The 21,566-nt window shown below is 39.2% G+C and overlaps 2 protein-coding genes across 2 annotated transcripts; one reads left to right on the top strand and one right to left on the bottom strand.

Moving 5' to 3' along the window:
• Window positions 1-893: 893 nt before the first annotated feature.
• Window positions 894-5,837, bottom strand: LOC149177418 (exonuclease 1-like). The gene is made up of 12 exons (XM_089421744.1): window positions 5,655-5,837; window positions 5,506-5,542; window positions 5,238-5,418; window positions 4,138-4,216; window positions 3,940-3,984; window positions 3,669-3,818; window positions 3,366-3,489; window positions 2,905-3,005; window positions 2,235-2,332; window positions 2,037-2,129; window positions 1,662-1,872; window positions 894-1,045 (listed from the first exon to the last, which is right to left on the bottom strand). The coding sequence occupies exons 1-12, from the start codon at window positions 5,730-5,732 to the stop codon at window positions 917-919; spliced, it is 1,326 nt and encodes a 441-aa protein (XP_089277870.1). The 5' UTR covers window positions 5,733-5,837; the 3' UTR covers window positions 894-916.
• Window positions 5,838-17,963: 12,126 nt separating this feature from the next.
• LOC149177417 (uncharacterized) lies at window positions 17,964-20,070 on the top strand. Its single transcript, XM_089421742.1, has 2 exons — window positions 17,964-19,252; window positions 19,518-20,070. Exons 1-2 carry the CDS (start codon window positions 17,964-17,966, stop codon window positions 20,068-20,070), a joined length of 1,842 nt encoding a protein of 613 aa, XP_089277868.1.
• Window positions 20,071-21,566: the final 1,496 nt, after the last annotated feature.

The following is a 21,566-nucleotide window of genomic DNA, read 5'->3' as shown; positions in this document are numbered from 1 at the left end:
TAGAAGTTCCTAGAGGCAAGTGAGTGTCAAGACTGTCTGCAAGAGAAACAGATCGATCTTCTGATTTTATTTTCTTGAAGGGATTGTTAGCTGGGGTAGGAGGAAAAACTCTCTTTTGGCCTCTTACTTCCAGGGCAATCCCATTATTCTTCATTTGATTATCATCCATGTGAAGGGATGACCTTGTCAAAGATGAATGTTCAGCAATTGCTTTGAAGTGTGTCATTAAACCTCTATCAAGTTCACAAGCTTTTTGGCTTGGCAGAAAACATTCCGATTCTGCTACTCCCTCATTGACTTCTAACATTATGTTGTTCCCTGTGCATCAAAAAATCAAACCATTGAAAAGTTTGGAACTTCATTTATATAATATTGATTCTGACAAGCCGAGACAATTCTAATTAGATCTTGTGATTACAAATGTAACACCTAATAGCATTTCCATCCTTTTCAGCTTCCATAACAAAAATAAGTAACCAATGGAGATTTTCATGCAAATTGGTTCATAGATTGCAATGTGAACAAATACATCAAATGAAAATGAGTTGTTAGTGACCGACTGTACGGCTGCGGCAAACCACACGCGTAAATTAGGCTAATAATCATCCAGGTCAGAACCACCGACCAACTAGTACATCAAATGAAAATGAGTTGTTAGTGACCATTCATCCATGATAAGTGGACTGTACGGCTGCGGCAAACCACAAGCGTAAATTAGGCTAATAATCATCCAGGTCAGAACCACCGACCAACTAGATTTTCACTACAGTAATTACCCCCTTCCCCTATAAGCCACCTGGGTCTTCAGTCGGTTTCTCAAGAAACAAGAGCCAAAGGGCCCATCCAAAATGAAACGGGCCTGCCCAAATGGCGATTTCTGTTTGGGACCCATTTCTGGGCCATTTCTAATCCTGGACTAATATATCAGTTTTTTCAAAGAAATGTAAAAACTCTGGAAGCTGCTTTTTAACTTGCCTTCCTTCCTGTGTGCTGTATATGTTACTTCTTGCAAAGGCTCCTCTCCAATCTGTACACAAAACTCGTCCTGGAAATCAGCAACAACAAAAAAAAAACATAAGTTTTTGGTATGAAAATTTTGAAAATAACATGGGTGAACTTTCCAATTTCCATGGACATCTGTCTGTATTCTGGAATGCCAACACCGTGATAGAATGCAAATGATGAACCTATGGCTTACAGAATGCATCAATAAAGCTCATAGAAAGACAGCAAATATCGTGTAGGTAATAGTAGCAACTTTGAACTAAGGAAACGACGTTACATGTGCAATTTAGCCTCATTAAGTTTTAGATTCCCATCCTTGAGGTTTAGGTTCAACTTTTATGGAAAGGGTTATATGTGTAATTTAGTTTTATATTTAAATTTTATGGAAGGGGTTGAGAATGGGAGCCAAGTGTGAAGAATAAGAAAAAAATTATCTTTTAAAGATCAAACTTCACACAATCTTAATAACAACCTCTCACGGTTACACCACTCAATTTTTCATCTTAAAAATAAGAATAAAGAAGAAAACTACCCACCAAAAACTACATTATGATAGCCAAAAATGTCAACTTCTCAACAAGAAATCGCACCATAATATATCTACAGAAAGGCATTCTAAAATGGGGTTAGCTGCACAAAATCATCGAACCACTTACTCGAGTTTTCTCAGATAACAAGACAAATGGACTGCTGTCTGTTTTGGCCTTTGATTCTCTTGATTGACTTTGTAAGAGCATTGTCTCATTTGCATAGACTACTCGATGTTCCAGCGATGAAGGGATTTGTGGAAATTCATCAAAAGCTTCCATTGTTATTGGATCCAATCGTCCTTCAGCAATGGCAATCACCATTGACGGTGGCAATTCTCTGAATATCTGTTATGGCAAATTTTGAACATCCTCTGCCATTGTGAAAAAATTCAACAGGCGACCGGTAATTTAGGACATCCAACATTTATGTGATGTGGATGACAAGATTTATACATCATCAGAAAAGCAGCTAAAGAAGTATCGAAACCAAACTAAGGATACAGACCAAGGAAATCAAGATTGCCATCAAATGCCTGAGAGAATCCTTCTGGTAATGGCTTCAAAAATGAGAGGCATTTCATATCAGCATCATACCTGTCAAACAGAGACATAGCTTTCATATTATGACACATTTATTTGTGCACCAAAGAAAAGAAAGATCACTTCAAATGGGGACTGATGTACCTTTAGAGAACTTACACTCGAGCATGATGGAAAACCGCATTTGCTTCTTTGAAAGAATTAACATAACCTTCAGGTATATGACGTTTCTTATCTAGTTGTAACACAGAAAGAACCTGCACAAACCAATCCCTAGATAAGATTGATTTCCCCTACTATCATGTATCTTGCATTTTCCTTTCAAATCCAGAAGAAGAAACAAACAAGCTTCTTAAGAACTTCAGTTCTTTGAAATCTGTATTTGCATACATTTAGTAACCAAATCACAAACAAATGATGCTAAATCAATATCAATTACCATCACACTCTAGAGTTATGGAAAAATGATACAAATGTTAACTTAACAACAAATTATATCAACATAGATAATAGATTCATCTTAAATCTGGATAAGATAAGTATTTTGAGAAATCAAAGCACAAATATAGATGTTTAAAAAATTGGAATAAATATACACTGTAAGGTACAACTCTGTCACTTTTCTTTGTTTTTCTGCAGAGTGCAAAGGAACTTGGTGAAAGTCTATATGTTTGTAAGATGTTAATTACTCTGATTAATGAAAACATCAATGTCAAGCGGGAAGAAATGATATCGGTCCTTTGCTATTAAATCCGATAGCATTATACAAACAAACACTTTTTCAAAATTTAACCGAGTTTCAGCATTTCATTCCAGTAAAATGAGTTACCCGATCTATGTTTTTATACTTCAACACCAATGAATGTGCCCGTTTGATCCCGATACCAGGGACTGATGAAAGAAAGTCACAACCTGCGAGGACACACATGCCTGCAAGGAAGACATTTAAGCCATTGTCAGTCCGATCACCATTTTGTTTGTTAATTAACTTGCCTTGCTCAAGACCATGAAGCTACCTGTATTCTCTAACATCAAGACAAGAGACAAGATTACAAAACGAAGGCAGAGTAACCGCCAAAACAGTACGAGTTATACTTTTGTCCCACATCAGCTGAACTTAGGGGTACAAACTGTCAGAAACCTAGACTTTAAAGAAAGTGCATTGGGTTTTAGCACGGCTAAATAAAGGACAACGAGGTTATGCAGTTCAAAACATTTAATACCAGTCCTTACTAAAATAATGATATCTTAAGCAAATGCCAACTGAGTTTATGAAGCTAGAAGTATAACCTGTGAATAATTCTTGAGTGAAACATCTAAACGAAAGTTCACGAGCAGGTGCAGTCAAACAGTTGAAGACCTTGTCCATTATAACTTCTTCTCCATCTCCAGACCGATCCATTTTGTAAATAACCTATTTACAACACCTTCAAAAAGAAAAATTATTAAATCCAACAGAACCAAACTTCCCTTGAAGAATAATCAGTTTAAAAAGTTATAAATGCTTCCAAATGTAAAATTATATATTCTATCCAAAGAAAGTGGCAACATGAATGTACTATTTTATATAGGACTTTTAGGAACAAAACAAACCACATTGCAGCCATATGCCATTAAATCACTGTCCTCACTGATAACAGCTACTATTCCACCTTTCTCTGGCTCCAACCTAGACAAGTAAGCCAGTTGAGCATTTGCTTCATAAGGTGCAACAACAAACTCAACTCCTTCTGTCTTAAGGATCTGAATCAAGGAAGAGTTCAAAATTTCAATCAACACAAAGCTTCAAAGTGGCAACATCTCAAACAGAAACGTAGATGGTAGAAAAACCTGTGAACCTTTCTGGCAATATCAAAAGCACTACCTGAATCAGTTCATTTGCCATGGATGGTGTAATATGCACTGCTCTCTGTGAAAATAGACGAAGCAGAACATCAATAACTGTGGGGAAGTACAACTTCAGCACAAGAAAGATATAGTTTTCATAAACAGTGACAATAAAACGAATGTGGTTCACAGGCACTTCAAATCCAGATTTTTTGTTTCTGATAAGAAAAAATACCTGGAAGAGTTCAATAGCACCTTTAACATCTCCCTCTGCTAATTTGGTTCTAGCTTGTTCCAGGCAAGCATCTCTCCTCCTAAGAAAGAGAAAACAGTAACTAATTACAATGGCCTTATATAGTAAGGCAATACCATCAGTTCAATCCACCAATAACAAAATGAGATTAGAATTCAGTCACACCTACAGATGCACCCTATACATCTATAAAGCAAGTAGTTCATATAAAAAAATGAAACGCTTCATATTACAGCACGGAATTTTGGTAAAAGTGGCACTAAATTTTTACACTTGCCAAGTGGCTTAGGGACCAAAAGTAATTCACCAATATGATAACCTCCAAAAACTAGCCCAGTAAAGAATAAGCTATCCCTAAAATCTTCATCTAACAGGCATGGATGTGTACTTAATACTAGATGAATTTCCTGATGAAGGAAGCGAAGCAAACTTGGCATTGATATTTTTTATAATTGGACATTAAAAAACAATAAGTAGTTACCGCATGAAATCATTATGAAACAGGACTAACAGATGGAAACTGCAGCTATTGTGTGAAACCAAAAATTGATGGCCATGTTTTACAGAGGTTTGTTATGCCACTGGCAGTCTGTCCTTAAGGACCATTGGTTATACTACATATCTGTCTGAAGTGTCTCGCAGATGATCAAGTTGGTCACTCTCCAATTCCTACAACAGTTTTAAGATTTGCGAGGAGAAAGGGTAACTAAATAGATGAATTCTCAATGTTGGACCCTATAGCTATTCAATGTTCAGCTTATTTTACTGAAAGCTAAAAGCAGGGGCTAGATTTTATACACTTGCCTTAGTTGCATGGATAGGTAGGAAGAGACTATTTTGATGTAAAATGGCTTAGCATATATTAGATGGCAATGGCACTAATATAAATGTTAGGTTTTCCCCAATGAAAATAACAACAAAACCTCTTTTTATCAAATCTGATATTGATAAGGGACCCAGAAGTTAACCCATAACAAAAAATGGTCCAGTAGTTTCCCCAGAGCATGTATACAACACGTACATTTCTAGTATGAGCTTCTCAATAATAACAGAAAACCCCAGATTTGTGGGAATAAACAAACCTCTGGCGTTCTTCTTTTGTTGCTGCTTTTGATGGGAGATGACCACCATCAAACACAACGACTGGAATCACCTCGTAGTACCGAAGCATGTTGATCCTATGCATGCAATACTGCAAGTAGGGGAGCTTGGAGTTTCTGGTATTCAGAGCTTGCTGACAGAGCTCCATACTGCATGAATAGGCTGATTCAGGAAAAGGTCAGCCTCATGCCTGCTAAAACTACACCCAAAAAATATAGATGTTTAACTTATGTGCAGAAATGGGCTTACCTCCCTTGTGAAGCCATGAGTAAGCATCAATGCCCACCTGACAAAAAAAACACAGGAAACGCCATTTAGGAATAAGTAAAAGTAACCATTTCAGCTAACTGTAGGCATTGGGGATTGCAGAGATTATATTAAAATGGCATCATGCTTACTCGTTTTCCTGCATATTTTCTAATGTGGACAGCCTCAATGTAAGGCTTCATGACCTTGAGAAGCCCCTGTATACCCATGCTTTTCACTAGAAAATCTGCACAGAGGGAGGGCGAGTTACAGTGCAATGGGAGTGGAGACAATATCCTTTGAAAGTAGCCCAAGCACTTAGGGTCTAGGTCATAGGAATTATAGCCATTGGAAGTCAAGAGTATTGAGACTATTGTGCGTTCATGTACAGGCATCCGATTTTTCAAAGCCGATTTTTCAAATTTTTCGCGGGGAATTAAAAGTTCCTCCCGCTAAAACTTTATAATGAAGAAACAAAAAAATAAACTATTTATTAGCTTGATCAACTTGAAATGGGTTGTGCCTCTTCGCCATTTGTAATGAGCTTTCTACTCATTGTTTTGATGGTGTAATTGGTCACGAATGCACAATCTATTGCTCTAAGATATATTATTTTAATTTTAATTTTAGATTATTACACTTATCATTTTAATTATAATGATAATGTTAGATTATTAAAATAGTGAAAAGATAATGATAATGTTAGATTATTAAAATAGTGAAAATTGGAGGTGAATTAAAGTTTATGATATTAATAGAAAATAGGATAATAATAAAATTAGTTTATATCTATTTTAATTCTGGATCTACTAAGTGCACAAAGATCAAATCTCTTGTCATTCTAAAAAGCGTTTACACTTTAAGAGATTTGATCCCTTTTGACACTTGGTAGATCCCAACTTAAGATGGATCATTGGTTTAATTATTAATTATAATTGTAAATATTATTTTAAAATTTATTCTCTTATTTTATTTTATTTTTTTATGTAATTTGACCGAGTCAAAATGTTTTATTAAAAATTATTAATATTTTAATTTTGTTTTTTATTTTTTTCAATTTTATTTTATTTTTATGTAATTTGACCAAGTCAAAATGTTTAAGAGGACACGACAAGACATTGCGTATAGTTGGAGAGGGCCTCTCGGCGCAAAAATTATAATAATTTTATTCAAATGTTGGATTTATTAAATATTCATGGATATTAAAAAAAATATAGTGTTTTATTATTATCATTTTGTAATATTTTTAATTGTTTTCTTAATAATTTAAGCATTTTGTTCTTTACTTAGTTTATAAATCAATTTTATTAGTAATAATCATTATTATTAATTGGAGATAAGGCATGAAGTGTTGAATGGGAATATGTCTCTCAATTTTATTAGTAATAATCGTTGTTATTAATTGGAGATAAGACATGAAGTGTTGAATGGGAATGTGTCTCTCATTGAGAATTTGGTTGAATACAATGATTGTTGCTGCAGAAATAACAAATAATGGTGGATGGTAGCTAGGGTTTCATCAATCATGATGGACCATGAAGAGGAATTGATCAACTATACAAATGATCTGTCGGTAGGTTTCATCATTTTAATCCAATGGAAGGTGCAATGAAGGCTTGGTGACAAGGGTTCTCAAATGAGGGGAATGAGGGGGTCCATAGAATGTCAAGGAGATACTAGGTTTGCCGAAAATTCTATTGTCTAGGGTGACAAGCCTAAAGGAAATGGTACAAAAGTTGATGGGAGACCTGTGAGTTATGCTAGACTAATTGATGAAGACAAGACAAAAGTCAACGCACCCATGGGAATTAGGGGGGAATTCCCATGGGGCAAATAATGAAGGACTTATTGCATTCCTTTCACAGCACCCTGAAAGAGGATTTTGGAGAGCTACCAAGTCGACGCACAAATATTCTTGTACTAATGTCAAGGAGGCAATATTACTAGAGATGTCTAGGATCTTAGCATTTAATAGGTTGATAAGTTGAGGAGTCATTCGTAAAAATTAGAGAATGATTTGTAAGGAGTTAATGTTGGGAGATTCGTTAGGGTTCTTAGCCACGTTATAGAGATGGAGAAGAAAATTGTAACAGCCTCGGGTTAAATTTCCACGTAAATAAATAATGTATGGACATTATAAAAGCAAAAATCAAATCAAGGTCATGGGACACGTATTCCAAGCTAAATGAGGGGAAAAACATTAAATTGGGATCCACTTGTGGTTAATTATTTATTGCCCATGGAAATTGGCATTGGCAAGAGGCAAGAGACAATAAATGGCAAATTAATTATTACATGCCAGCTAGGACACGAGGCAAAAATGCAAAAAAAATAAAGGAAAATGAAAGAAATTCCACTTCAGCAGGTGAGGAAGAGGAAGAGATAAGAAAAGGATAAAAATAGTAAGAGAATATGCATGCAAGGGAAAAATGAAGAAAAAGAAATTGGAGAGAGAACATTCTAATACTCTTTTTAGGAAAAGAGCAAAAGAGAAGAGAGAAGCTACAGCACAGGGGCACAAGCAAGATAAGGAACACATGAAAGACACAAGCAAGATACAAGCAAGGAGTGCAAGAGGAATTTGTTTGGCAACCAAGAAGAAGGTGTGAACAACAGCTAGTAAGGGAAAAAAAGGACAAAGAAAATAGCAGCCTACGGGAGGAGTTTGGAAGGTAACAATGTGCATGTATGATTATCTTGTTGGGATTTGAATGCATGGTTCATGCATTGGTTTGTTGGTTATTTTGTTGTCATTGGCATGGAGATTTGCCTAGATTGACAATTATGCACAACTTTGCCTTATGTCATTTCCTAGATAACCATGATGAAGTGGGTTCCCTATTTGGTTGAGCTTTGGATGCCGGTAGATTTTGGATTCTAGTTGAGGTGGTCTCAGGAAAATTCCGAGGGTTGAAGGTGGAGATGGTTTTATCGGAGTGAGCCTTTGACAGGTGGGTGGAGACAAGAAAATTCCTCTGGGTATAGTGAAGAGATTTTGAGGCATCCAAGCTTGTATTGGTTTGGTGATTTCTACGCCTTGCTTTAGGTGAAATCATTGTGGTATGAGGGTGGAGGTGATTTACCTTTGAATTTCCTATTTGATTATGTTTTGGTTTATCCCATGTAATCCCAAATGCAGGCTTGGAATATGGCATGGGGGTCACTGGGCTAGAAGAAAGATTTCATTTAGCCCAATCTATGGTCAAGTGGTACGTGGAAGTCCCTGACTTGGTTAGTACTATGTGTATGTTAATATGTGTTATTCTTTAATGAGATCAACGAGTATAAGTTTTGGTTTAATGTGTTGATTATGTGACTGGTTTGTCATGGCTTCATTTATGGTTAAGTGTATGTTACATTCATGGTATATTTCTTATTATATGAGGTGCTCTTCTTATTGATCTTTCTCATGGTTGACAGGCTCTTGGATGTTTTATATGGATGTATGAGCTAACATATGGTTTATTGCAGTTAGCATGAGAGGGAAGTAAGCCTCCTTGATGAATCTCTGACAAAACTAATGAAATAGTGAACAAACTATGCATCCAAACCTACAAGCACCTTAGTCACAACATGTTTGTAAAAATGAATAACTTGTATTGGGCAAGTTTGAGCATGACCAGAGCTTAGAAACAAAGCACGAAGACTCAAGAACCTTGTTGACAGAGGTCTAGACAGATTTGAGTAGTTGGCTTGAAGGTTGGCCTTAAATTTCTGGAATAGAGTCTGTGGTTGCACTATCAGAATTAGGAAATTTCGGCCACAACCACACCCAAAAAGGCTTATCCACGCTGCTAGAGCCCTCTGGCCACACTGACAGCCCTATATCTATGCGACTAGGGTGTAAACTAGGACAAAGAGTGAACTAAGCTCGGGGGAATGACCACTTGGGAAAAGTAGGTTGATATCGGCGTGATCATGTACCCCTGGGTGTTTTGCAGATAGGTTGATGAGTCAGACCCCATTTCCATAACTACATCTTGGAAGTTGGGTCATGCATAGTAACTCTCAACTCATGTTTACCCTGGTAAGCAAGTAAAAGTGGGTAAATGTGTGGTGGGGTGTTTCAGAGTGGTATTAGAGCGGGTTCACAACAATGGACCTCGGGGTAAATGCAAATTGTTATGCAAATCTATATGTTTATCATACATGCATATCAATTATTTTATTGTTATTGTTGTTATATCCATGTACATGATATTGCTATAGTTTTGGTGCCATTATTTTGATTCATGCATGAACTGATATACTCTTGATATTATTATGTATCATACTAATTTGGATTAACCTGTACAGATGCAATAGCCTCAACAAAAGTAAATTGAGGTAATGCTTTTGATTATGCATTTTATTTGATTTATATAACAGTGGTATGTTGCACGAAAAATAGAAGGTTAAGGGATGAAGAACAAAGTGGCTGAGTAAAGTTTATATGATTCCCCGCACAAGCCATAAGAGAAATCAGTGGGATGGGAGAAATCAATTGAGCATCAGGGAGAGGGAGACTCTCTTGATCTAGCAGACACGTTAAGAAGTTTGAGGATAGAGATAAAAGTTGTAAAGCTAATAATGAGTGGTTGATTGAAGCTCAATAAAGGCTTACAAAAGCTCAAGAAAATCAAGTTGAGGTTAATGTGGTTATTCTTCAAAGCCTTTCAGATTTACAGAAACATGGACAATTGGGGATCAGTCATGGAGATAGACAAGAAGAAAAGACTAATGGGGCATATGGAATTTGGTCTCAAAGAAAGTACAAGATGGACCATGATGATACAATAAAGAGGCATATCCTTGAGTACACCTAAGAGGAGGGCTAGTACACATGGATTTTATTCTAGTTATACTTCTATGAGACATCATCGACATCACCACCAACATCATCATAGGAGGAGTGGGAAGGAGTATTTACCAAAGGAATTCAAGTAAACCAAGCCTCCACCTTTTGATGGTGAGATGACCAAATCAGAAGATGCAGAAGCATGACTGCTTGGAATGAGAAAAAAAAATAGACTTCATGATTACTCAGAGAATATGAAAGCCAATATAGTTTCTTTCAATCTCAAAGGAAAAGAAGATATATGTTGGGAAGATGTCAAGCATGTCAGGGGAATCAGGGAAGAGAAGTTTACTTGGGAAGAATTTGAAGTAATCTTCAGAAAGAAATACCTATCTAAGAGGTATTATCGTGGAAATCCCAAGGAATTTTATGAACTCGAGATGGGTTCCACGTCAGATGATACAACGAGATTTCTAGAGCTATTGAGATATGTTCCATATCTTAAGGACAAGCAAAGATCCAAAGGTTCATCAGTGGATTTCCATTATCATTCAAAGTCTTGATTGAGTTTCATGATCCTCAGCCATTGGAGGAAGGCATCATAAAGTTGAAGCATTGTTATGAATAACCAACGTGCAAGTCTAAGTTCAAGTGTGACTAGAAGGGTAGTGAGAAGACTAAAGGAAAATGGCCCAAGAAGCAAGGAAGATCTCAGGATGCAGGTGAGAAGGAAAATATGGCTCCTCATAAGAAGTCCAATGCAGCTGAAAAAAGGACGTGGGTCTCAACCTGTGGAGCAACAAAATAAAGGCAGTGGCAGAGAACCATTGAAGTGTTGGACTTGTGGTGGAGACCATCAAAAGAGGGATTCTCTGTTGTATTAGGGCGATAGGCCTCAGATCTATAATGCTCAGGAGGCACAGACTGTTGGGGATGTAGCTTAGATCATTCCCTGGATCTATGCAACAGTTGATAATGGGTAGGCATACCACCAGGTATCCATCATCGAGATGGAAGGTAAGATTTGTGATCGAGTTGTTTCTTTTTTTATTGATCCAGGATCACATTATAGTTACATTAGTCTTGAACTGGTGGATCATTGTCATTCGGATAAGTGCATGCATAATCTTGGTTGGTGCAGTTGGTTGTAGGGACCAAGAGAAGAGTTCATCATTAGGGTTGCATTTGAGATTAATGGCATGCTTACAACAACAAACCTGAATTTGATTCCTTTGGGTGCATATAGCATGTTATTGGGCATGGATTGGTTGTTTATTCACATGACCAAGGTAGATTTCTATGAGAAGGCCATTAAGTGCCTAGATGAGGCTAGAGAAAAGAGAGTCTTGCATGGAAAGCAACAACCTGCATCAGTGATGATGGTTACAACCATGCAAGCTAAGTGCAGCCGCATAAAATCATGCTTATTGTTTGCAGTACATATTTCCAGTGACGAAGGATTGGATGATGAGGATGGTGAAATTATGAGGAAGTATCCTATCTTGCAGCAATTTCAGGATGTGTTCCCTGCAGAGATTCCAGAGTTGCCTCCTCATAGGAAGGTGGATTTATCTATTAGTTGATACCCAGAGCAACACCAACATCCAAGGCAACATACAATATGAGCACTCCTGAGTTGGTGGAATTGAAGTTGCAGCTTAAATAGATGCTTGAAAAGGGATACATAAGGCCAAGTGTATCTCCCTTGGGAGCACCAGTGTTGTTTTTTAAAGAATAAGGACGATACTCTTAAATTGTTTTATTGACTACGGGTAGTTGAACAAAGTGACCACCAAGAATAGGTATCCATTGCCTCAAATTGATGATTTGTTTGATTAGCTGAAGGGAGCTACAATATTTTCAAAGATTGATCTGAGATCAAGATATCGTCAGGTGCACATCAAGGAAGAATACATCTATAAGACTACATTTCGTACAAGGTATGGGCACTATGATTTTGTGGTGGTTCCTTTTGGTCTTACCAATGTCCCACCATCTTCATGTGTATGATGAACAATGTGTTGTGCCCTTACCTAGATAAATTTGTGATAGTCTTTGTTGATGATATTTTGGTATATTCAAAGGATGAGAAAGAGCATGCAGATCATCTAGTAGCAATATTGAGATTGTTGAGATAACATAAGTTGTATGCCAAGCTTAACAAGTGTAGTTTCTTTCAGTATTAGATTCATTACTTGGGACATATTGTTCCAAGTAGGGGATAACAGTGGGTCTAGAAAATATTAAGGCTATCATGGAGTAGCCAACTCCAAAGAATGTAAATTATGTCATATCATACATGGGAATCGCAAGTTATTAGAGGAGGCTCATCAAAAACTTCTCCAAGATTAGATGTCCTATCACATCCTTATAGAGGAAAGGAAAAAGGTTTGAATGTATTGATGAGTGTGTAGTAAGCTTTGATTAGTTGAAGCATTTGCTTACTAATGCTCTAATTTTTAGGATTGCAGATCCTAATCAGGACTTTGTGGTTTGTACAGATGCCTACAAGGAAGGACTTGGTGGAATCCTGATGCAGGAAGGGTGGGTGGTTTGCTATGAATCAAGGAAGTTGAATGAACATGAGCATAATTATGTGACTCACGATCTTGAATTGACAACTATCATTCACACATTGAAGACGTTTATACATTATCTCCTTGGAAGGAAGTCCATTTTGATGAGTGATCATAGTGGAATGAGATACTTGTTTGACCAACCCAATTTGAATGCAAGGCAAGCTAGATGGTTGGCTACTTTCAGTGAGTTTGACTTTAAAATCAAGTACATCAAAGACAAGGAGAATCGGGTTGCAAATGCACTCAATAGGAGAGTATGGGTGAATCATATTTCAATTGTGAGCTCTTATGGGATAGATTTGAAGGAGTGGATCTTACATGCAGGGCAACATGATGAGAGGTACCAACAACTGAAACAAATATTGCAACAACAAAGTGAGGGTGATAAGGATGAGGAGTATCGCCTCACAACAGATGGATTTGTTAATTTGGCAGTTCAGTGACAAATTCCAACCATGTGATGAGATTCCTCTTTTCGAGAGGACCAATTTTGACTATTTAAGCGCTCAATTTGGATAAGGGAAAGTGTAATTTTAAATTAAAATCCCAAATGTGCATATTTGATCAGGTTGACCTCAAAGCAAATTAGACACCCTTGGAAGGCTATAAATACAAGTGACCTCAACCTCATTTGGATATTATCATGAGACATTATTCTATTCTCTTTCTTGGTATTGGCTCACACAAGTCTAAGGCACACCCGTGGAGAATTGGTTCGCATGAAGGAGACATTACAGGGTCTAAAGCTCACGCGTGTTTCTAAGGTTTTGAGTCACATTTGCAAGCTTACCAAAGGCAAATATTGACTGCAAATGCTAGCTTGTAGACTCAAGGGAGTGACTAGAAGCTCTCAATCACACCTCTGCCTCCCTACAATTGGAACCTAAACTTTCATTTTTCAATTAACTGAATTTTTAGCTCGTTGAATGCAGTGTTTGGCAGTTGACCTCAGACAATGATAATTCATCATAAGCTTCTGAATCAAGATTTTGAGTATGAGAATTATTGGGTTCATTTCATGGATATTGTTTAGTTGATTTTGTTGGATAGGTTTATGGTTGAAGATATGGATCATTGTACTCTCTTTTGTTGAATCGTTCAATGGCAATCTAATAAGAAGAAGAATTTGAAAGGGTTTTCCCTGTAATGGGTTTTTCCCTGCTCTCCGACCAATCTTGGTGTCTCTATGTGTGAATGATTTTCTTCTATTGTTCCTTTGTGTTATGTTGCATTGATGATGATATTGTTCTTTCTATATAGTTGTATATGCTGCTAAATAATTATGTATATCTGAATAATGTTATGATTTTATAAGGTGAATTTAATGTGTAAATGGGCGGCCATGGATGAGGTTCGGGAGCAGGATGCTGCGGGTCAGAGTCCTCTGGGGTTTGTAGATTCTTTTTTCTGCTATTATAATGTCGTGAATGGATCTTGGTCGGTGTGAAGAGCGGGAGAGGCTTCACGAATGCGAGTCGGTGGATATAGAACCAGCGTTAGAAGACCTTCTTGCCTGCTGGGGACATGATGTGTCCGAGGAAAACCTGCTCTATTTCTTTCCGAATAGTGCAGTGAAGTCAGGTTTCCTTGACAAGGCGGTGGAAGAAGGAGTATTGGAAAAAGGCGCCCAGGAAAGGATCCCTGTAAAAAATCTGAGGTTGAAAGGAATGCTTCCCAGCCTGACGAGGTCCATGTCCAATGAAGAGGCAGGAGGGGAGCCGAAAGGATCCGGAGAAGAGGGACAAAAGCGAAGTCTGGTCTCAGTCTCTGCTGTTGGGGCAAATAGGATGGTTGTGGAGTCAGATGAAGACAACATTTATCCTGCTGGAAGGCGAACTGAGCTGTTAGAGGCAGCAGAGGGAGAAGCCAAGACGAAGGTAGTGGGTGGGAAGAGGAAGAAGTCCAAACTCTTCAGAAAAAAGGAGGAGAGGCCTAGCTGTGTTTTTGGAGTGGATATCCATATAGACCAGGCGTTGGAAGCCTCAGAAACCTTCTTAGTTGGCAGAGTCCGTGGAAGAAAGTTCTCGGCTGCCTTCATCAAGGATTGGACTCAGTCAGAATGGAAAGATGCTCCGGGTCAGCCAGAAGAGATCAAGATTCTTGACAGAGGTTGGTTTTGCATTCGGTTTGGGCAAAAGGAGCATGTCGAATGGGTGTTGGAAAAGCACTGGAGTTTAGGGAAGAGGCCATCTTATTCAGGAAATGGACACCCCTTTTCGATGCCCAGAAAGAAAAAACGGCGGAGTCTCCAGTCTGGGTCAAATTACCGGGTCTCCCTATTCAATTCTGGACCGACTCGGCCTTCTCTTCAATTGGAAACACGCTGGGTAAGTTTCTCGACACGGACAAAACATATTTACGCACTCATGACTGGAGCGTTGCCCGCCTTCTGGTAAGTTTAAATCCCAGAGAAGGTTTGGCGGATGCTATGCTCCTGAAGTATCGTGGTCTAGAGTTTATTCAGACCCTGGACTATGAAAACCTCCCTTTCAGATGTCATCGCTGCCATAATTATGGACATCTGGCCCGAGAGTGTCCTCTTGGACATCGTCGTCGTCGAAGGCAAAGGAAAAATGGGAAAAATCTGGAGGAAAAGAAAAATCAGAAGGTATTCACTCAGAAAGAAGGGGCTCAGATCAAGGAGATCGATTTTCAGGCAAACGCTCAGGAGTTGGGTCCGGAGCATGCGGAGGAAGTTGAAAATGACCAGCCTGGGGTTGCAGCAAGTGAGTCTATATCAAACCCGCTATCTTCCCTTGGTATCTCAGCAGTCTCTGTAATGGCAGGAACGAACCAGGCTAGTTCACTTCTTCCCCCCTCCTCCTCCTTTTGCTCTTCTAATGCTTTTCCTCTTTCTTGCTGTGATGAGACGGGTCCTGTCAGGCAGCTATCGAATGATCTGCCGGATCTGAAGAAGGGACTAGCCTCATTAGACAGTGTTATAATGGCCATCCCATCTTCTCCTATACAGTCCTCTTTTCCCATGGATTTTGCCTCTTCTTTTCCTCCTGGTGTTGGGGGCCCTGAACCCCCCTACAATCTTAGACCTTTAGCCATCAGGAAAGGGAAAGGGCCGGTTGTAGGAGGTCTGGAGCTGGATATGGGGTCAGCAGGTCCGAGAAAGCTTAGAGGAAGGAAAACAAATCTATCGAAGGCACAGTTGAAGGATGTCATTGATATTATTGGAGGGAAACATATGTCTTTGCCAGGGGTGCTTAGAGCAAAGAAGTCACCCCCTGAGAGTTCTAGATGATCATTTTATCCTACAACTGCAGGGGTCTAGCTAGTATACCCAAAAAACTAGCTCTGAAGGATCTGTTCAGGACCAACAAACCTGATATTATACTGCTCCAAGAAACTCTAGGGAAGGGGGAAAAAATTTCAGGTTATCTCTTCAAGCTTCTTCCGGGTTGGAGCTTCCATGCCATTGATGCGAATGGACATTCGGGAGGGGTGGTGCTGGGTTTTAACGCGAAGGTGTTACGAGAGATCTCCTCTTGGGGATCAGAAAATGTTTTGGTTGTGGAACTTTTTTCCAACGAACTATGCATCCCTTTTCTTTTTCTTAATGTCTATGGTCCTGTCTTGGAACGGGAGAGGTTCTGGAACTCCTTCTTCGCAAAGTCTTTCCTGTCGCACCCAAACCTTATTATCGGCGAAGACCTTAATTTTTCTTTGGGGTTGACAGAATCTTGGGGGGTCAGAGCCAGAGCAGATCCCCTTTCTGAGTTCTTTCAAAATAAACTGGCCTCTTCTCTCCTGGTGGATGTCTCCCCGATAAAGTTGCGCCCTACGTGGAGGAATCGAAGAATAGGAGAAGATTGGATCGGGAAGAAACTTGATCGATTCCTGATCTGTGAATCGCTGGCAGAAAATTTACAGGCGTTTAGACATTGGGTTGGGGATGGTGGTCTTTCAGATCATTTCCCTGTCTTCCTGGAAGTGAAGGGAGATTTCACTAAACCGGGTACTCCCTTTAAATTTAATTCTTCTTGGCTTTCGGATGCTTCCTATACTAGCCTCTTCCATAACACTTGGAAGAAAGATGTTCTTAATGAAGATGAGAGTCGAAGTCAGGTTTTTATGGACAATTTAACAAGGATGAAGGCCGCCTCAAAGCATTGGGCCCTCCAAAAGAAACTGAAGGAAGAAGAAACCCTGAAACTTGTTAACTCTGAACTTTCCCTCCTTGAAGACCCAGACGGAAATGGCTATGGTACAGTAGAGTCTCGGGCTAGAATTCAAGAGTTGGAGATGGAAAGAAGGAGAATTATTCAGCTTAGAGAGCAAAGCTGGCACTTAAAAAGTAGAGCGATCTGGTTGCAGGCAGGGGACGAAAACACCAAGTTTTTTCAGAATTATGCCAAAGGGAGAAAAAACTCTAATACAATATGGGAAATGAAGAAAGCCAACGGTGAAATGGCTCGTTCTTTTGAAGATTTGGCCTCATTGGGGGTCAATTATTTCAAGAATCTTTTCAAAGCACCAGAGGAAGTTTCTATTGCAGAAGTTATTAGAGTTGCCCAGATCTTTCCAAGATTCATAGAGGAGGAAGGTAATGAATCCCTCATGGCACCTGTTTCTAAGGAGGAGGTTGAAAACGTCCTCAAATCTATGCAAAGGGACAAAAGCCCCGGCCCGGATGGCTGGACTGCCGAATTCTTCCAGCATTTCTTTGAATTCATTGGAGATGAGTTAGTGGTAGTTGTGGAAGATTCCAGGCGTTCAGGTTCTATCTATCATCCTTTCAATGCCACTTTTCTAGCACTCATACCCAAATCTGATCTTCCAGGTTCTTTCGGTGATTTCAGGCCCATTTCTCTGTGTACTTGTGTTTACAAAATTATTGCAAAAATTATTGTCGTCAGGCTAAAACCTTTCCTCTCTAGAAACATTTCCCCTGAGCAATTTGGCTTTCTAGACGGCAGACAAATTCATGAAGCTGTTGGAGTTGCTCAAGAAACGCTTCACAGTCTAAAAATTGGGGAAAAAAAGGAGTCGTTGTGAAAATCGATTTGTCTAAGGCTTATGACAGAATCAACTGGTTGTACCTTAGGCTACTGTTAACTCATCTAGGGTTCAGGTATGATTTTGTAAGATGGGTTATGAGCTGTGTTTCTTCTTCATCCATAGCTGTCCTGATCAACGGTGCAACCTCCAGTTTTTTTAGCCCTGAACGTGGCCTTCGCCAAGGCTGCCCGCTCTCTCCCCTTTTGTTTTTGCTGGTAGCAGATGGTATCAGTCTCTTGATCCATGACGCAAAAAGACAGGGGACTCTCAAAGGAATTGAAGTAGCGCAAAATTTATGGGTCACTCACCTCCTCTTCGTGGATGACATAATCCTTTTCAGCAATGGTAGTCTCAAGGACTATAGGACGCTCAAGAGGATCTTGGACCTTTTCCTGAAGGCTACTGGTCTCTGCATAAATGAGAGAAAATCTACACTAACATGCACAGGTCTGTCTAGAGAGCTGATGCGCAGAGTGGAATCGGTCCTGAACTTTGAAGTCAAAACGCTGGAGGATTCTTTTAAATATCTAGGGTTCTTTCTGAAGCCCGACAATTACAGGATAAAAGATTGGAATTGGATCCTTGCAAAACTGGAATCCAAACTAAAACATTGGAGTTACAAGTGGCTTTCCAGGGCTGGTAGGCTCGTTTTAATTAAATCTGTTCTGATGGCAGTCCCAGTCTACTGGGCTAGTTTGACATGGGTTCCCAAAGGAATTTTATACTCAATTGATAAATTATGCAGCAGGTTTCTGTGGGCGGGGTCCAAGTCTGAGAAAGTTACCCCTTGGATCGCGTGGGATAAAATCGCTCATCCTAAAGAGTGGGGAGGCTGGGGTATTAAAAACCTTGCTTGCTTCTCCCAATCTTTAGCAGCAAAGCTAGCCTGGAGGCTCATTTCCACTAAGAACCTGTGGACCTCTGTGTCTAAAAGGAAATATATTGATCCTCTATCAACACTTGATTGGATCAGATTACTGCAAAAGTCTTCCAAAAACTCCTCGGTGGTCTGGAAAGCTATGGTTGCATCTGTCAAAGTCATAGAGAAGGGATTGGCTTGGAGTGTGGGGAACGGAACTCAGATCAGGTTGGGTAGAGACCCCTGGATAGGCTGTTCAGAGAGATTTTCTCTATCTCAGGGGTTGGTTTCGGCCTTAAAAGATAGGGGTCTATACACATTAAATCAGGTGGCTGATCCTCGGGCTTCCACCATCTGGAGTCAAGGGTGGTTTCAGGGAAGAGATTTAAATTTGAATGATGAATGGCTGGAGGAATGGGACTTGTATAAAAGGGACCTTCTCAACTCCTCAGATAGGCTCTCCGATTCTCCGGATGAGCTTAAATGCGTCTTTGACCAAAATGGTTTTTATTCTCCAAAGCCAGGGTATAAATGGATGGGAGAATCCGGCTTGGTGGGCTAAATCACTATGGAAGTTAAAAGGGCTAGCTAAATCAAGATTGTTTTTCTGGTGTGTCCTGCTTCAGAAAGTTCCTACTTGGGATTTTCTTCAAAGAAGAGGAAGGATTGGTCCCGGCAGGTGCCCCCTTTGTAAAGACAGCATCGAATTAGTTCAACACTTGTTTCTTTTTTGCCCCTTTAATTCCAGCCTTTGGGCCAAAATTTTAAGATTGTTAAAAGTTCCTTTTAGGTGGGAAGGGCAGGGGCTCTTAGATGCTTGGCAGAGGTGGTGGAATGAAACTTCAAATGACAGAGAAAGAACCATTCCGTTACTCATTACCTGGGGGACATGGCTTGCTAGGAATCAAGTTATCTTTAAGGATTCTGTCTTCCCTATTGGAAGACTTGCCGCAGAAGGAGTTGCTATTTATGAAAGTATTCCTGTTCCTCAAGCTCTTTCTACTTCCAGAGTTGTTCGTCAAGAATCTATCAGATATTCTATGCCATGGGCTTACTTTGACGGGGCCTCGGACATCAATGGTCGATGTGGGGCAGGCTTGATTATTCACTTATCAAAGGAAAAGGTTGTTAAAGCTTCAATTGGTCTGGGACAGGGCTCCAATAATTTTGCAGAATTGAAAGCCTTACATCTCCTTCTCTGTTGGCTTATACTTAGAAATGTGAGAGAAGTCCAGATTTTCGTGGATTCACTGAATACTGTGAATTGGTTTAATGGGACTCAATGCTGCAGCAATCTCATTCTGATTCCCCTGCTTAAAGAAGCCTCTCGTCTTAAAAGTTAGTTCATGGAGATCTCTCTCAGCCATATCTTCCGGGAAAGGAATTTCGATGCGGACCGCCTTTCCAAAGCAGGTGTTGAGCTTGATATGGGGTCGTGGACTGTCTCGGAGGATGAAAATGGGGTGGTTCGATCTGTTGAACAACCCATTTTCGATTAAATTTTGTTACATCAGAAATCGTTTCTCTGTTTTTGTACATATTTTGTTTTGGTTCATCTTGTTTTTCGCTTCCATTCCCTTCTGTAGAACTTCTTCAGGGTTTCTGGGCTGTTTTCCTTAATTGTGGAGGCCCGGGAAGCTGAGTTTTTCTCTTCGCTTCTTTTCTGTCTTTCGAGAATCCTTCTAGTGATCATTGTGGATTCTTGAGGTCTCTATTTTGCCTCTTGTTTTATATTGAACTCTCTGCGCCTTTTTTCTTACCTCTTCTGCGTGATTCTGATCCCGGGAGGTGCGCGTGTTCTGGAGGAGCCACCATTCTTGGTTTGGCTTGCTGAGCGTTTTTACACAGCGAGCAGGTTTTGACAGCCGGCTGAGATTTTTCCCCTTTTATGGTGGAATTGAGTCTCTTTTTAATGCTTGCATTTACTATGTAACCCTCTTTTTAATAAATGGTTTGATTTTTCCTCTGGAAAAAAAAAAATTTAATGTGTAAATGAAGAAATTCAATTATCAAAGCAAAGAACAATATATCCCTAGGAAAAATTAACATGGTATCAAAGTTGGGTTGAAGAAAATTCAATGAAGATGACCCCCTATGAAGACACCTTTGAAGGATTAAAGAGAGGATGGAGGAGACCTAAAAGAATTCTAGGGTTTGAAGGAAATCGTAGGCAATTTGGTTATTAGGGTTTGATGGATACTATGAGGTTAGGGTTCGGAAGAAACCCTAATTTATGGCAAAGATTTGAGATATGAAATTTAGAAACACTAACATGACTAATGTGAAAATGTTCAAGCAATTGAGATGGGATAGTCTCTATTAGGTTTGGTTGTGGATAAGGTTGGTTGAAATATTGAATGCAACATTGTCATATGGACAATGGACAGTGATGGGTCTTGAAGGTTGGTTGAAGAGGGAGATGATCACCTCTCATTGAAGATAACTACTTTTCGATTTATGGTGCTCCTTACTTTTGTTTAGACTTATTTATTTGATTGTTGTATTACTTATACTTCCTGCATGTAAATTTGAGTATTTGATCTCCTTATGAGATGTGATAAGTGGATCCTTCTTTAGGATCATCTTAGATGCAATAAAATATGATCAGTGCAGGAAGAGAAGAGTTATAGTTACCCATGATAAGGAAATTGGCAAAGTGCTCTTGTTGCCAATGTCAAATAAGAAGATGCACATGTATCTGAAAACTACAAGGTATGTATGGTGCTTTATTTCAAGGTTATATTTGCAATATAGGATGGCAAGGTAATCCCTAAGGTATGATGGGAATGTCACCTTCACAAATGGCTCATGGATATGAAAGTTTGATTCACAGTACTCA

Source organism: Pinus tabuliformis, chromosome 4_1 (assembly GCF_031772625.1).
Source record: "Pinus tabuliformis cultivar Carrire ecotype Pingquan chromosome 4_1, CPIR1, whole genome shotgun sequence".
Classification (NCBI taxonomy): Eukaryota; Viridiplantae; Streptophyta; class Pinopsida; order Pinales; family Pinaceae; genus Pinus; species Pinus tabuliformis.
Note: the sequence above shows the minus strand (reverse complement) of the source record. Positions and strands in the feature narration are given on the sequence as shown.